The sequence below is a fragment of the Microcebus murinus genome, chromosome 1, assembly GCF_040939455.1.
Source record: "Microcebus murinus isolate Inina chromosome 1, M.murinus_Inina_mat1.0, whole genome shotgun sequence".
NCBI classification, from domain to species: domain Eukaryota; kingdom Metazoa; phylum Chordata; class Mammalia; order Primates; family Cheirogaleidae; genus Microcebus; species Microcebus murinus.
The window spans coordinates 2,981,425-2,998,297 of NC_134104.1; the positions used below are offsets into that span (position 1 = coordinate 2,981,425).

The 16,873-nt window shown below is 60.9% G+C and overlaps 1 protein-coding gene across 1 annotated transcript in view; it reads right to left on the reverse strand.

Moving 5' to 3' along the window:
• Positions 1-1,054: 1,054 nt before the first annotated feature.
• Positions 1,055-16,873, reverse strand: part of PDE9A (phosphodiesterase 9A) — a 94,102-nt gene continuing 78,283 nt past the window's right edge. The window contains exons 10-19 of the mRNA XM_075999951.1: positions 14,088-14,174; positions 12,924-13,028; positions 12,488-12,570; positions 11,358-11,514; positions 7,807-7,920; positions 5,529-5,633; positions 4,558-4,686; positions 3,478-3,573; positions 2,574-2,655; positions 1,055-1,237 (exon numbers count right to left, since the gene is read on the reverse strand). Of these exons, the coding sequence (XP_075856066.1) occupies positions 1,227-1,237; positions 2,574-2,655; positions 3,478-3,573; positions 4,558-4,686; positions 5,529-5,633; positions 7,807-7,920; positions 11,358-11,514; positions 12,488-12,570; positions 12,924-13,028; positions 14,088-14,174 (969 nt within the window). The 3' untranslated portion in view covers positions 1,055-1,226. The remainder of the gene's footprint in view (positions 1,238-2,573; positions 2,656-3,477; positions 3,574-4,557; positions 4,687-5,528; positions 5,634-7,806; positions 7,921-11,357; positions 11,515-12,487; positions 12,571-12,923; positions 13,029-14,087; positions 14,175-16,873) is intronic.

The following is a 16,873-nucleotide window of genomic DNA, read 5'->3' on the forward strand; positions in this document are numbered from 1 at the left end:
CGAGGCCAGGAATTCGAAACCAGCCTGAGCAAGAGTGAGACCCTGTCTCTACTATAAATAGAAAGAAATTAATTGGCCAACTAATATATATAGAAAAAATTAGCCGGGCGTGGTGGCGCATGCCTGTAGTCCCAGCTACTCGGGAGGCTGAGGCAGGAGGATCGCTTGAGCCCAGGAATTTGAGGTTGCTGTGAGCTAGGCTGACGCCACGTCACTCACTGTAGCCTGGGCAACAAAGCGAGACTCTGTCTCACAAAAAAAATAAATAAAAAGAATTATTCCAAGACGGGAAGAAATATTCTGGAATTCACCCAAAGGGAGCACATGCTGGGAGGAAACAGAACCCCAACACCCGTGACAGGTCTACAGAGCTCGGGCTGTGCAAGTGGCCTACAAAGACCAGCTCTTCAGGGCGGGGGCTGTTGGGAGGTGACTGTGTCCCGGAGGGGCGGGGGATGGGGTGGGGACCAGGGAAGGAGCCGTGGCCCGGGAAGACACTCGGCAGGTGTTTCCCGGCTTTTTACAAATCGAGGCTCCAGCAGTCCAAGCGTGCACAGTGGTCGCGAATAGAGTGCAGGCGTGTGCTGCCATCGCGGGCGGGAGCAGAAGCTGGAGCACGGACACGCAGAGGGCGGCCCCCGTGTGGGCACGGTGCCACCGGGATGTCCCCATGCAAGGACGAGAAGGAAGGGGCAGCTCTCCTCCCCGAGAGCCCCCCATGCCTTTCCCTGCCTGAGGACTTAAACGTAAGTCCCACCTCCCTGCAAAGGGCCCCGGTGACGCCTGTCCCCCGTGGGGCGTGCCTCTGCTGTGACACCCACGGCAGCCACGTCTCCCGTTCAGAAACCCGGGACACGGCAGGTCCCCGCGCGCAGGGCACCGTGGTGACATTTAATGTGGATCTACACGCGTGTACGTGTCGTGGCACGCCGGGGGCCTGCTCTGACTCGCACCCGCGGACAAGCACAGAATCCTTCGCCGCCACGGAGAACTTGCACCTCCGGGATACACGACTCCACCAAAGGAGAAAAAAGCACAGTACCCGTTTCTGTATAAGAATATATTATTTAAAAGCCAGTTTAAAAATAAAAATTCTGTACAGTGTCATGGATTCCTTTGTGTTTCGGTGAACAAAACGGTCCCCAGGAAGCGTGGTGCCGGCGCCGGGCGCGGAGAGCGGCGTTCCCCACGGGGCACGGGAGTGGCGGCCGCGGCCTCTGCTGTCCTCAGGAGCGGGCTGCGGGGGAAGGAAGACGACTGCGGGTTTGTTTTTGCGGGCACCGAGCACGCGCAGGCAGCATCACACACGTCACAGGATCACACTCAGAGCACTTAAAAGAACGAGGCCAGCAGACACACTGCCGCACACGTTTAGGCAAAATAAAACAACACGGGTCCCTCAGCATAATCGGGCTTACAAATCAGATGCCAGCATTTCGCGAGCACTTCCCACGGCCCCGCGCTCTGCTCGTCGGATTGCCGAGACGGCAGCGGGAAGGGGGTCACTGCCGCTCGCCTGGAGCTCGGGGCTCTGGGGTTCAGAGAGGCCGAGACACCGTGCATGTGGCTCAGCTTGCAGGCGGCAGAGCTCGGCCCCACCGCAGGGCGTGCCGGACGCCAACGCCCGGCCCTGCTCCCCTCGCAAACCGAGCCCGCCTTCTCGGGCCCTGGGCCTTGCGCCTGGCAAGCCGAGAGGCTCTGGAATCGCCCGCTGCACTTGTGGATGGTGCGAGCTGATTACGAGGGGGCCGAGGGGGCCACTTCCGAGTCCCGCGTGGACAGGAGGAGTGGCCGGTGTCGACAAGTGCAGAGGAGAGCACGCAGCGCGACGCAAGTACTTTATTCTTGAAAAGCTTTAAAGCTTAAGTGCTTCGAATGCACTTTTAAAAACTGCATATGATGATTGTTGATGCTTCTCTATTAACTGAAGTATGTTGTCCTATCAGAACCTAGTTTGCATTTATTTATTTATTTTTAATTAATTAATTCAATTTTTTTTGAGACAGAGTCTCACTCTGTTGCCCCCCAGGCTAGAGTGCTGTGGCATCAGCCTAGCTCATGGCAACCTCAGACTCCTGGGCTCAAGTGATCCTCCTGCCTCAGCCTCCCCAGTAGCTGGGACTACAGGCATGCGCCACCATGCCCGGCTAATTTTTTCTATATATATATTAGTTGGCCAATTAATTTGTTTCTATTTATAGTAGAGACGGGGTCTTGCTCTTGCTCAGGCTGGTCTCTAATTCCTGAGCTCAAACAATCCGCCCACCTCGGCCTCCCAGCGTGCTAGGATCACAGGCGTGAGCCACCGCGCCCGGCCCGTATGCACTTTTTAAAAGTGCATATGCTGATTATTTGCTTTTCTACTAACTAAAGTATGTTCTCCTTTCAGAGCCTAATTCTAACCATTACGTGCGAGGGGTAAAAGTCTCGCTCGTTCAAAGAATCCCGGAATTCAGATGTTCTCCCCCCTCCGTCCATTCCCGCTCTGCTCCCGCCCTTCCTTCTGGGGTTCTTGGCCCTCCCGCCTGGGTCTGAACTGCCGTGCCCAGCGGGACAGCTCCGCGCAGCCTCACCTTCGCCTCTGCTCACATCTCTGCTGTCCTCTCTGGACGTCTCGGGGCCCCCGGACGTCAGGCTCTCCGTCCGTTTCTGTAGCTGGACAGAGCGCGGAGAAGGCCGGTCAGCGCCGGGACCCGGGGCGAGCGACAGTGGCGGCTTCTGCCTGTGGCCCCCCGCGCCCAGACGCACCACAGGGCTCTGCGGGACGGCCCCTCTCCCCCTTCCCCGTCACCCTCGGCCCTCGTGGGGGCCCTGGCTGGGGACGCCCTGCCTGAGGGTGGCCTGGCAGGGGTCAGGGCATAGACAGGGGTCGGGACAAGGTGTGGGCGGCTGGGGACGCTGTTCTAGCCGCGTCGGCCCCAGGGAGAGGCGGGCAGGAGGGTGGGCGGGGCACTCGGGGACAGGTGGGGGCTGCGGAGGCCTCCCCTGCTCTGACCTGCACACCTGAGCCTGTCTCAAAGGATGGCGTCCACCCCACGGCAGCCCACAGCCAGGCCCGGCCTCCCTGACGCCTGAGAGGTGCCCGGGAGCCAGACGTGGGTGGCCGAGGGCAGCGTCCCTTCTCACGCCATGTCCTCCTCCGACCACATCAGGCCTGGGCCCGGGGGAGGGGCGGGCCTGCTGGGAGGGGCCCTCACGGCCGTGCGGAGACCCGAGCATGCCTGGGTGCGAGTGGGGTGCGAGCAAACTCCCCGGAAGGAGCACGGAGCACGCACGGCCCCTCCTGGCAGATGCGGCCAGGGTTTCTGGGAGCTCACGGGTTCCCCGGTTTTATTGGGCCCGGCTTTTGGTGGAGCAGAGGTGCTCCCGGCTGCGGGGCCACGGTCAGCACAGCCCTGCGGGCAACGCCCAGGGTCTGGAGGAGGGGCCCGGCGGCCTGCCTGGAGGAGGAGGACTGCCCGGCGACCCCCGTCTGACCTCTTTCATGGCGTCGTCGGCCCGCTTCAACTCCTCGTAGTGGTCCCGGGACTCCCACAGCGGCCGCAGCATGAGCTCCTCGACTGCGGGGAAGAGCTGGGGACAGACCGCTCGCTCAGACGGCGCGCCGGCCCGAGGGCGACGGACGCTTGGGAAAGCAGGTGTTGGGTGTTCTGCGTGCAGCGGAGCCCACGGGACATGCACGCCCTCCCCATGGCACTTTTGGTGGCCTCCGGGGTTGGGGCCTCTGGGGAAACCCAACTGGCCGGGGTGCGGAGGCACTGGCCATTCCTGCCTCCCGGGACCCTTGTGCCAGCCACTGTCCCCGGCTCCAGGCTCCCGATCTATGTCTAGCACTGCTGCCCTGGGAGTGGGCCTGCCTTCTGGGCCCCCAAGGGCCGGGGGCAGGTTCGGAAGTTCTTATGAAGGTGCAGGGAAGAGGAGTCTGCAGAGGCCACGGGGCTGGGGGTCCTGGGAAGGGAGGGGGTGCAGGTCTGAGCTCCCCGCAGCCTCGGTCCCAGTCGTGCTGGGTGAGGAGAGTCGGGGACGAGAGGGTGAGTTTTAGACGTGTTCGGGGGTCGAGGTGGGGGCCTCGGCAAGCGGTCACAGGCAGCCCGGGGGCCCTGCAGGGAGCTGGACGGGACGGCACAGTGGGCAGACAGGGCCACCGCCGGGTGGGGGAAGGCAGGGACCTGGGCTCTGGGGCGAACAACCTGAGGTCACTGATCCCGGCTGGTTCCTCGAGGGGTGACAACACGGCCTGATGGTGGGACGCGGATGGAGCCCAGGAGGTCAACGGACGCAGCCGTGCTGCCCGCTGGGCCCTGAGGTCAGCAGGGGTGACTCAGGGGAGGGGGGAGAGCCCTGATGGCCCAGCGAGGCGGCTGGGGGTGGGGCCGGGCTGCAGGGGAGCCAGGGAAATGGCCTGGAGAGCGGCGACCGTGAGAGCAGGGCGAGGAGGCGTCTCAGGGCTCGCGTGTATGTGTGCACACGTGTGTGCTGTGCCTGTGCATGTGTATGAGCACACGCCTGTGTGTATTTGTCGGGGTCGGGCCTTGGCGTGCGACGACAGCTACTCACCTTGGTCACTGTCTCGAACATGGGGATCAGCACAAACTTGATGAACCCAATCTGGGCCGTCGCTTTGGTCACTTTGTCCCGGTCCATGAACGGGGCCACCGGGAGGCCCTCCGACTTCTCGCGGTCGCTCTGCGGGGAGCGCAGCAGGCGGCGACGTTAGGGACAGAGATCCCACGAACGGGGGCCGCGGTGCGCTCGCCCTTCTTAGGGAAAGGCCAAGCGAGCTGATTCGCCGACAGCCAACCACGCCGCGCCAGGGCGTGCCGGCATGACAGGGAGAGCCAGCCTCAGTGCCACCACCCGCGCTGCCGCCGCCCGCCCCCGGTCCTGCTTCTTGACTTCCAGGCCGTGTGCTGACGAGCCCATCCCCGAAGGCGGCTCGCTTAGTGGTGACGGGTGGCAACTTGGCAACATTCGCTGTTCTGGGCTGTCGCTGCCTTTCGGGTCTCGAGTTACGACCTATTCCGTTTCCAGAGGCTTTCCGGCGGCTGGTGACGCCGCTGGGTGGGAGCGAGCAGGCCGTCCCCTCCCCCACCCACGCTGGCGCCCTCCAAACACGGCCTTGCTAAATGGGGCTGAGGGGTGACCATGGGTTTGACTGCTTTGCAAGACTCCTTTTTTATTTTTATTTTTTGAGACAGTCTCACTCTCTTGCCTGGGCTAGAGTGAGTGCTGTGGCGTCAGCCTAGCTCACAGCAACCTGCAACTCCTGGACTCAAGCGATCCTCCTGCCTCAGCCTCCCGGGTAGCTGGGACTACAGGCATGCGCTACCATGCGCCCGGCTAATTTTTTCTATATATATTTTAGTTGTCCGGCTAATTTCTTTCTATTTTTAGTAGAGACGGGGGTCTCCTTCTTGCTCAGGCTGATTTCGAACTCCTGACCTTGAGCGATCCTCCCACCTTGGCCTCCCAGAGTGCTAGGATTACAGGTGTGAGCCACCACTCACGGCCCTTTGCAAGACTCTTACCTGCATAAAATACTCTTCCAATAAACAGTCCACCCACGGCTCCGCGACTTCCATGGGCCGGACCTCGTTAGAGATGTCGCAGCATTTTATCAAAATCATCTTCAGCTGGAAAAAGAGACTGGCATTTAGGCACAGGAGGGCGGGACAACCTCAGGCTGCCCGTCAGGTCTGGACCGGCAGTCACAGGCAGGCGGAGGGGTGGGGGGCTGGGCTGAGGGTAACTGAGGCAGGACGTGCTCCCTCCCTCCAATGCACATGGACCTTCCAGGTCCCGCTCGGGTCCCCTCCCTCCAGCTCTCCTGGCGCCCCAGCCCAGACTGCGTCCCCAGGCCCTGCCCCGTGCCCGGCGCACCCTGCCTAGTGCTCCTCCCAGATGGGCACGTTTCTCGCGTCCTGAGCAGGTGGAGGAGACCAGGCTCCTGCCGAGCCTGAGGACGGGGCACACGGTGGGCACTTGAGTGGGAGATAGGCCAGAGGATCCAGCCAAGGCGTTTCCACCTGAACCAGCCAGGCCCCGCCTCCGGGGCTGGTGTCCCTCGGCCTTGCCTTGTGCCAGGCACAAATGACTGCCACCTGGAATCACCGGCCTTCCAGAGCAGAGTGCTGGCTGCTGCTCGGGCTCTGCGAGGCACATGGCCTTGAGCCTGGGGCCCCGAATCTGCCTGTTGGCTTGGGGAACGTGATTTGGCGAGGGACAGCTCAGTTCAGCTCGGCGTCTGCACGAGGCACAGCAGATCCACGCCACCAGCCTCAGCAGGACCTCAGAGGACCAGCTGCCCCGTTACCCGTCCCCTCACCGCCCTTCCTTGCTGGGCCCGGGTGGCGACCCAGGCCTTTCTTTGTCTCCTCCGGGGGAGGCCGGGGTGGACCAGAGGCAGTTACAGCCTTCGTCGGGTGGGCTGGGGGAGCTGCCCCCCAGACCGGGTGCACGCCAGGGCATCGCAGTCTCGGGGAGCTAAGGCCCCAGGTTCCGCCGGCCGCACTCCCACGCACACCCCATCCTGCCCCCACTGCCCCCTTGGGGACCTCTTGTCACTCAGGACTATCCCTGCCAGCTGCCCTCGTGTCCACAGAGGCATGTGCCTCCGTCCGGGCTCCCCGAGGCAGGGCGAGCCCGGTCTGTGCCGCCTGTCGCCGGACCGTGGCCCGGGGCCCGTTCTGTGGGACAAGACGGAACCCTGGGAGGAGGCAGCGTCTGCTCCGGCCTGTGCACCTGCCTGGGCTCCTGGAGGCTCGTGGCAGCTTCCGGTTTGGTGCATTGCCAGACCGAGCCCCTCGCACCCGGCTGCGGCCCACCTCTTCCCTGGCCTCTCTTGGCATCCCGGAGGGAGGACGGAGCCCCCGGTGACACCATGACCATCTCTGGAAACCGCCCCCCCCCCATGATCGCCCCTCCAGCCCTTCCCACACCTCCGAGGACAAGGCGTGGCCTCTGCACTCCACGCGACTGTCAGGACAAGGACACCCTGCTTGCTGGGGGCCACCCCGACGCCTCTGTCCCTGGCTCCCTCTCAGGGAAGGGGCTTCGGCAGGCCGGCGTGGGGGTGCTTTGGCCCCCTGCCCAGTTCCAGAATCCCCCCAGGGCGCCTCTCCTCTCGTGCAGACTTTGGGAATCAGCTGCCCTTCCGCTCCCCAGGGACGTGGTCCCCAGAGACTGGACCCGCCGGGCCCGGGTGGCGGGACGTTCAGCCTGCTCTACAGGAGTGTCCCTGTCAAGCAGCCTCTCTGGCCGCGGAAAGTGGCAAGATGGACGGACTTTGGGACGGGGAGGCCAGCAGGTGCACGTGCTGCTCAGGCCAGACCCCGCGAGATTCGCTTTCTCGCTGGAGGCCAGGCAGGGCGTTCTCGTGTGCGTTTCTCTTTGCAGCGGGCAGACACTGGTGGACTCAGTGCGCCCTTCTCCTTGGGAGGCCCCGCCCTGGCTGTAGGGGACGCCGGGGTGGGGGCAGGAATCGGGCAGTGCGGGGTCCGGCCGGCTCGAGCCGTCCTCGCAGAGAGGCCCTGTGTTTGGTGCCGTCACGGCGGAGCCAGGGCCAGGAGCCACAGTCGGCTTCGTGTGTTCTTCCAGTCAAAAAGATGGAGGAACGGAGAGTGCTGCCCCAGCCTCAAAGGAGAGCTCCCCAGCAGGCGAGGCCCCGCTCAGGCTCTCCTAGCGAAGGCCTTGACCTTGAAAACCAGGTCCCCAGACACCTCACTCCAAGGCTTGCTGGTCTGCGTCGGGGCTGGGGGTGGGACTCCCAGCCAGCCGGCCCCGCGGGAGGCAGAGCAGCCTACCTACCAGGGTCAGGTGCTCCTCATTGCTGTAGTCAAAATTCTCCATTTTTTCTTTGAAAGAATCCATGATTTCTGCATGCCTTGCCATGTCGGTGGCCAAGATTAATGTGATCATTCCCTGCGTAGGAAGAGGGTAAAGCGTCAACACAGGGCGCGATCTCAGCAATTATTCCACAGGTACCTACAGTGTGGTGAGCCCCGACATGTCGTTTCATTTAGCCTCATGCCAACTCGGCATGTATCCATCGTCTATCCATCCACCCACCCATCCATCCACTTGTCCACCCATCTATCCACTTGTCCATGCATCCATCCGCACCCATCCATCCACCCATCCATCCATTTGTCCACCCATCCATCCACTTGCCCATGCATCCATCCGCACCCATCTATCCACTTGTCCATCCACCCATCCATCCACTTGTCCACCCATCCATCCGCACCCATCCATCCACCCATCCATCCACTTGTCCACCCATCCATCCGCACCCATCCATCCACCCATCCATCCACTTGCCCATGCATCCATCCACACCCATCCATCTACCCATCCATCCACTTGCCCATGCATCCATCCACACCCATCCATCCACCCATCCATCCACTTGCCCATGCATCCATCCACACCCATCCATCCACCCATCCATCCACTTGCCCATGCATCCATCCACACCCATCCATCCACCCATCCATCCACTTGCCCATGCATCCATCCACACCCATCCATCCACCCATCCATCCACTTGCCCATGCATCCATCCACACCCATCCATCCACCCATCCATCCACTTGCCCATGCATCCATCCACACCCATCCATCTACCCATCCATCCACTTGCCCATGCATCCATCCACACCCATCCATCTACCCATCCATCCACTTGCCCATGCATCCATCCGCACCCATCCATCCACCCATCCATCCACTTGCCCACCCATCCATCCACTTGTCCACCCATCCATCCACTTGTCCACCTATCCATCCACTTGTCCATCCATCCATCCACTTGTCCACGAATCCACCCATCCAACCATCCACCCACTTGTCCACGAATCCACCCATCCAACCATCCACACACCCAACCATCCATCCATCCAACCATCCACACATCCACCCATCCACTTGTCCATCCATCCATCCTTCCACACATCCATCCATCCTTTCACTTGTCCATCCATCCATTCATCCACCCATCTGTTAATAGCCATCCACCCACCCACCTATCCATCCCACAAACATTTACAGAACACATCTCTGAGCTAGAGTATGGTGTTCTACTTTTCCAAGAAAATAAAACCACAAGCATCAAATACAAAACCAAAATCAATCCATATAGGTAAACCCAAATGTATATATATATATATTTGAGACAGAGTCTCGCTTTGTTGTCCAGGCTAGAGTGAGTGCCATGGCGTCAGCCTAGCTCACAGCAACCTCAAACTCCTGGGCTCAAGCGATCCTCCTGCCTCAGCCTCCCGAGTAGCTGGGACTACAGGCATGCGCCACCATGCCCAGCTAATTTTATATATATATATCAGTTGGCCAATTAATTTCTTTCTATTTATAGTAGAAACGGGGGTCTCGCTCTTGCTCAGGCTGGTTTTGAACTCCTGACCTTGAGCAATCCACCCACCTCGGCCTCCCAGAGAGCTAGGATTACAGGCGTGAGCCACCCTGCCCGGCCCCAAATGTATATTTTAAGGGGGAGGGGCACTGCTTGCATTTTGAACTAGGTAATTTTTCTGTAAAGATTTAATTATATTTTTAGTGAATTTCCAGTTATACCTCAAATCTTCAATGACAAAAATATTTTTAAAAATTGGGACAACTGATTTTGCCTCTAGAAAAAAGTCAGTGCTTAAAGTCGGGAAAGGATTTACAGCAGGACAACCCTTGAGTCCCCACGGAGGCTGGGACTGGGGATAGTAGGGATGGTGCTGTATGTAGTGACCACTCCTCGGATCTGGCACCCCCCTTCTTTTTTGGGGTGCTCTTCTGACACCCTGCGCTGGGGCGAGTCCTGCACTAAGAGGGTGTTCGCTTGCTTGGGTTCTCCACGTCCTGTTTTCGGAGGGGCTCCCACTGGGCAGCGGCCAGGGTGGCAGCGGCGACCGTGGCATTCTGTCTTCGCTTTTGCTCCTTTACCTGCTGCAGAGGAAGACCTGCGAGAGCTTATCCTAACCACTCGTGGCACATGCGGACAGGGGTGCATGAACGTGGAGGAGGCCAGAGAGCCCACAGATAAAGAGGAGATAGCTGTCCCAGGAATCGGAGATTCAATAATGACCGAAGCAAGCACTACGCTCAGCTTCGAACTTCCTGGGAGACAATGGCCTGTGGGGCTGTCGCTCTCTGATAAAGTGAAGCTTATCGGCTCTCCGGGGGGAGGGGAGTGTCTTCCCAGCACTGGATTCTAAAGTCTACCAGCTGCGCCTGGAAGGAAGGCCGTGTGGACTCGGAACAGGTGCGGTCTGCACCCGTGGCGTGGCAGAAGGCGGCTCCCTGTGTGGGCTTCCTGGGGCTGCCACACAGGCCCAGACTGGGGCTCAAAGCAGCAGGGATCCGGCCGGTCACAGTTCTGGAGGCCAGCGGTCTAGGGCAAGGTGCTGGCAAAGGCTCCAGAGGAGGGTGGATCCTTCCTCATCTCCTCCAGCTCCTGGTGGCCACAGGTGTTTCCTGGCTTGTGGCCGAATCGCTCCAATCTCTGCGTCTCTTGTCACGGGGACTTTGCCTCTGTGCCCATGTCTTCTCTTCTGTGTCTTAGAAGGACACTTGTCACTGGACTTAGGGCCCACCCGGGCAGTCCATGCCAATCTGATCCAGAGATCTTAAGGACAGATGGAAGGACCCTTTCTCTAAATAAGATCATGTTCGCAGGAGGTGGATGTATCTTTTTTGGGGACAGTGGTGGCTACAGGGCAACCCACTACACTTCTCCCAGAGCTCACTGCAAGGCCTCTCCTCCCTGTCAACGTTGGGGGGTGGGGCACAGAGTTAGGGTTCCATGGGGATGCCCCGTGAGGAGGGGGGTGTTATTTTTGGGAGGTTGGGTAGTCTTCCTCTTGTGCAGGTGCCCTCTCGCCCTCCTCCCACTGTGTCCTAAGAATTGGACAGGTCCCTTATCTGAGGTGGCGGCAGGGCTGATGGGGCTGTGGGTGGCAGGTGACAGCAGCTAGGGGTTACGGGGAAGTGGCCAGCTCTACCAGGCCGGGTGCAGCAGACCTGTCCGTCCAGGCAGGTGACCCAGCCAACCTCTCTGAGCCTCAGCTTCCTGGCTGAAAAGTGGACTAAGGACTCATCTTGCAGGGAGGGGTGAAGGTGGAATGAGATGGTGGCTGGGACGTGCAGGTCCGTGGACGGCCACGTGTGCGTGGCAACAGTGCCCTCCTCTCGGGGCTCCCCTCTGGGCCCTGAAGGGGGTGGGGAAGGAGGGTGTGTCCCCCAGGGCCCTGGTGGGCTCTGCTGTGCCAGGAGCTTGTGGCAGCCCCAGCCACTGGAGAGAGGGCTCCTGCTCTGCCCCCCACTTCGAATGTCCCCAACCCCAGTTGGTGCACCTGTCGGATCTGCTTGAACCCGTCTGGCGGCACGTTGGAGAAGATGTTGCACTCGGGCTGGGAGAGGATCTGGAAGGCCACGGCGCAGTGGTGGTTCTCCAGCGGCGAGATGTCATTGTAGCGGACCGCCAGCTCCGTGCGGGCGTTGATCTGGTACCTGGGGGGCCGGAGGGAGCAAGGGCAGGCTCAGGCGCCCTCCCCAGGCACCTGCATGGCGGGGAGGCTGGGAGGAACTGTGCGTGGCCTCTGCCGCCCGGGTAACCAGAGGTCTCCAAGTGTGTGTAGTCCTACCAGACAGACACCAGCTGGGAACCCAGGGTTCTCCCTGGACGGTGCCCTGAGCCTCTTGCAAAAAACTGTCCCATTTTTAATATCTGCCAAAGGCGGGCACCAGGGGAAGAACCAGGCTGCACTTTCACGTCAGAGGCCGTGGGCTAGGCCTCTGTGCACGGCCACGCCTTGGAATCCACGCTGGCACAGGGTGGCAGGGCTCTCAGGGATGTTTGACGTCACCCCACAAACACATGCAAATCCACAGAAAGGATGGATGCATCACTGAGAACCCAAACCCGTGCACGTGGCCAGGACCTGCAGCTGTGTGGACAGAGGCAGTCGCAGAGCGACACCGCGTAGAGCTTGGCCTGTTGGCCTGTTCCCCTGACCTCTCCCCAGGATGGGCCTCGCCCCCGTTCCTCTGCAGCTCCTTCCTCCCCCTGCTCCGGCCCTGATGCTGCCTCGGCCCTGCTGGCGGCAGGCCGAGGCTGCCCGGGAGCAGCGTGCTCTGGGTCCCCGTGCTGTAGAGCCATCGCTGGGGGGTGGCCCCATTCTCTGCTCGGGGTGGCGGTGGCGGCACCGCCAGGGCTCTGCGGTGCTCGTGCTGAGCACGGAGCCATAACCTCCCTGGTGTGGTGGTCCCTGGCGTTTAACTGCCCTGAAGGTTCCTGCTCAGGGAGGCCCAAGGCCCTGGACAAAGTCCCCAAGCCAGCAGGAGCTGGGTCCCATGGAGGCAGAGCTAGGGGCTGGGAGCCCTTTATCGACAGCTCATCTGCAGACTGGTCTGGGGCTGGCGGGCTCTCCCCTGACGGGCAGGTGCATTTTAGGAGAAAACAGAGAGACAATCGCGCACATACGTGTTGTTGTAGCCTGGATGGTCCAAGTCGTGGCAGATGGCCGCCGTCATCAGGATCAAGATGTCCATCTGGGAAAACTTCTCCTGGATCGGAAAATACGGGTTTTGCCCTCTTCCCTCCAAAGGTGGGATGGGGTGGGGGGGGGCTGGAGTCAGGGGGGAGACGAGTGATGCGGGTGGGACGAAGCCCCTCCGGCTCCCGGGAGCCTCCCGGCCCGGTGGGAAGGGCCCGCCGCACCGCGGGGTGGGAGAGCAGGTGAGGACATTGGCTCATGTCATCCCAGGCGCGGCCCCGCCCCCCGGGGCAGCCGATGGCAATGCATGGGGTGTTTCCCAGGATGGGGAGGGGCAGCTGATGCTTTTTTTGGGGGACAGAAGCCGCCACTGGCTGGAAGCCGCCCCCAAGAGCGGAGGTGGGTGAGGGCGGCAGGGCCCACCTGGAGGCGGCAGAGCCAGACCATGCTGTACATCATCTGCGCCACGCAGAAGCAGTGCCGGAAGTTGTGGAACGGGTTGTTCCTGTAGTTGTCGTGCACGCAGAGCTGCGGGAGAGGCGAGGGCTGCACACCTGCTCCCCACGCTGCCCGGGGGCCGCCGACGGCTTTGGGTGCTCCCGCCAAGCCCTCGTGCACCCCAAGTTCACCAGGTCTGGACGGGCAGCTGAGAGCTGAGGGTGCCCACAGCTCCTGGGGCAGGTGTGGGGGTGCAGCTCCCACTAGGGTTTCACCCGGGGTCGGGGACCGGGGTGTCCCCGGAGATGTCTGACAAGCCACACTAGGGCACGAAGCTAGGGCGTGAGGCAAGGGGACCCCAGAAGGGGCTCGGGGCCCCTGGGCAGCATGAAACCTCAGGAGGCTTTTCATATTCTGTCCCCAGCAGTGCTTTATTTTTTTTAAAACTCTGTTGCTAAACACACTCTCACGAGTACACACGCTCACATGCACACACACACCCCGCACACACTCACACCCCACACGCTCCCATGCACACACTCCCACGCACAATGCTTACATGCACATACGCTCACATGCACAACGCTCACATGCACAACGCTCATGTGCACACACGCTTACATGCACAATGCTCACGTGCACACACGCTTACATGCACAACGCTCACGTGCACACATGCTCACATGCACAATGCTGACATGCACACGCTCACGTGCACACACGCTCACATGCACAACGCTCACATGCATACACGCTCACATGCACAATGCTCACGTGCACACATGCTCACATGCACACATGCTCACATGCACAATGTTCACATGCACACACGCTCACACACACACTCATACATACACTCACATGCACACACACACTCCCAGACACACACCCCACACACACTCCCACAGCTGCTGCTGGGGCATGTGTCGCCTCACCTGACGACACCCTTACTCCTCGCTTGTCCGAGCAGGAGCTGGGGGAGAAGAGCGCTCTGGTGTGAGGACAGGCAGAGAGCGGCTCGGTGTCCTCCCAGAACTCGGAGGACACACTGCCACCGCTGGCCCTTGTCAGGACAGTGCCCAGATAATCTGTCCCCACGTGACAGGGTGACACCAGGTGCCCAAGGAGGCCGGGCAGGCCTGCACTCACCAGCCACCGCTTGAGCGTGATGGGGTTGATGCTGAAGTCCCTGGCCAGGCCGAGGTCGTGGAACATGTGCTCCAGGCAGCTCAGCATCTGCGGGCACAGGCCGGGTGAGCGCCCCCCCACCAGGCCACGGAGCCGGCCCGGGCGGGTGTGTGCGGACAGGCCTCTGCACGGCGCTGCCACGACACCCAGGTGGGGGCGGCTGGAGAGTGTCTGGGGTCTCCTGGGGGCAGAGGGGCCGGTTCAGAAGTCATGAGAATTCCATGCAGTGAGGGACAGCGAGGGGGTGGGTGGGGGGTGGCCCCACTCTCAGTGACCCCCCGAAAAGGGTTGTACTATTCCTACACGTGGAAAACAATCTCAGTGGATCACTGCCACAGTTTGAGGTTCCAGGACGCAGTTCCATCCACGCACACCTGAGAACCGGGTGCCTTTACACGGAGAAAGGTCCTTTACTTGCCTGAGGCTGGGATTGCAGGAGCTTTGATGATTCACATCCAAAAAATGCTGAATTAGGCTCCTCTGCGGCCCCATTTGGGACCAGGGACACTTTTTAATGCCTCAATCGTGGTGTCCGCACGGTGGTCTCTGCCCTGGGTGAGCTGCCCCTCCCAAACCTTATTTCACTGAACTCTGTCTTCTACAGACATCCCTGCTCAGGTTGAAATAGATTTTGTTCTTAGTCCCAAAGAGGATTTATTGCCATTGTTGAGATCTATTTAAATACAGCTCAGTGCTTTGGAGCTAATTAAGTTTGGCAGGAAAAGACAAAACGATTTTTAAAAACAGGAGTTTGACAAAAGTGGGCCTGGCCGTCTGGGAAAAGCAGGTCTCAGCCGCAGAGCCCAGCGAGGCGGAAGGTCTGCAAAACGGGGACGGGTCAGACACCCCTAGGAGGCGTCCTCTGGCCGGGGCAACACACACCCAGGACCCTCCAACCCACCGGCAGCCTCCCGACGCCTGCAGAGGGCAGGGGCTGACCTGCTGAAGCCTGGCCCTGCTTCCCCCCCGCCTCTGCTCACCGTAGGAACTTCTCTCCCCAGAAGGGCGTGTTATGGACTGAATTGTGCCTCTGAAATCAATATATTGAAGCCTTAACCCAAATGTGCTTGTGTTTGGAGACAGGGCGTTTAAGGAGGTAATTAAGATCAACTGAGATCATAACATAGGGACCTAGTCTGACAGAATTGGTGTCTTTGTACGAAGAGGAGATAGCAGGTGTGCACGTGCAGAAAGTAAAGGTCACCTAAGCACCCCGGGAGAAGCCAAAGCCAAAGGCAACCAGCCCTGGCAGCACCTGGATCTTGGACTTCCAGCCTCTAGAACTCGAGAAACAAACTTCTGTCGTTTACAGGACCCCATAACTTTGTTACGGCAGCCCGAGCAAGCCAGGACAGAGCATGCCACCAAAATCCCTCTTTTCCTTGTTATGTCAGATGTGAGACCTAGACCCACTGCAAGTGAGGCAGTCTCGTAACCCTCATTCTATAACCCCAGCATCCATGGATACTTTCTGAACGGAGCAGAGAATCCGGCTGGAAAGCTAGAGACCACCCCAGGGCACATGTGGGAGGGTCACACAGGGAACATGCTTGATGCACGCTGACCACACGCTTCCCTGGGGAGACGGTACAGGCGTGGGTTAAATCATGTGCGGGGCTCCAGGTTTTGGAGACGGTGGCTTTGAAGGGGCCCCTTCCGAGTGGCGCGGCATCGGGCCGGCGTGAGGACGGGAGGCCCGCTCCCAGGCTGGTCCTCCCCTGTCCTGGGTGTCGGAGCAGAGGGGCGGCAGCCCGGAACCCCCGAGCCACCCCTCGCTCTGCCCCGCCAGCCCAGACGCCACTCGAGGCAGCCCCGAAGAGCAGACACGTTTGCCGTGAAATCAGTCACAGGCGAGGGCGGTCGGCAGACAGAGCCATCTGGTGCCACTTCTGTGGCAGCTTCAGAGCAAGAGTGACGGATGCGTCTGCCGCGGCGTTTGCAGCCCCGAGCCCCGGGCAGGCGAGCGAGTGAGCGGGCAGCTGCTGGAGGCGGCAGCCGGTCCTGGGCTGCGTGGGCCGAGTGATCCTGAGTGCGGGGGACCGAGGAGAGCCTCGGGGGCTCCCGCAGCCTTCAAGCTCCGCGCTTGGTAGGACAGCCCTGGGCGGAGGCCCCAGCAGAGCAGCGGGACGTGGCAGCGGGAAGTCACGTCCTCAGTCTGCTTTGCCGTGGGCAGGAAGCCGGGCCCCGGCAATGGGTGAAGGGCAGCATGGACCCACTGGCAGGGAGCGGGTGATCACCGGTGGACGGGGGCCCTGGCGTTCTCTGGGTGCCGACTGCAGTTTTTCGGGGCGGGCAGGGTGCTGAAGTTCTCAGGTGTGTCCCTTCAGTTCCTTTTTGCCACTCACACTCCCAGATTCCTGGCACCTCCAGGTTTGCCCGAGGCCGAGGCTCCGGTCTTTGGGCACCTCTGGTTCACCACCGGCAGGCAGCCGCACACTTCCCTAGAGCTCCGGAACCCTCGGCAGTCTCTGGGGTGCCCTTGAGACCTGCGGGGCAGAGGCCGTGGGCCGCAATGGCCGCCACGCAGGGGCCAAGTCTGGCTGCAGGGAGCCGGCCGCCTGGCCCGCCTGCCAGCCCTGACGGTGGCTGTCAATGCACTCCAGGAGTCGAGGACAAAGAGGTGGCCTTTCTACGATGGATGCACAGACCCTTCAACCGCGTGGGGCAGCCTCCGCCTCCCGGCCAGGTCGCCCTGGGGCAGGCGGCAGAAACGACAGCAGGTGCCGGTCTCCACACATGTGTTTGGC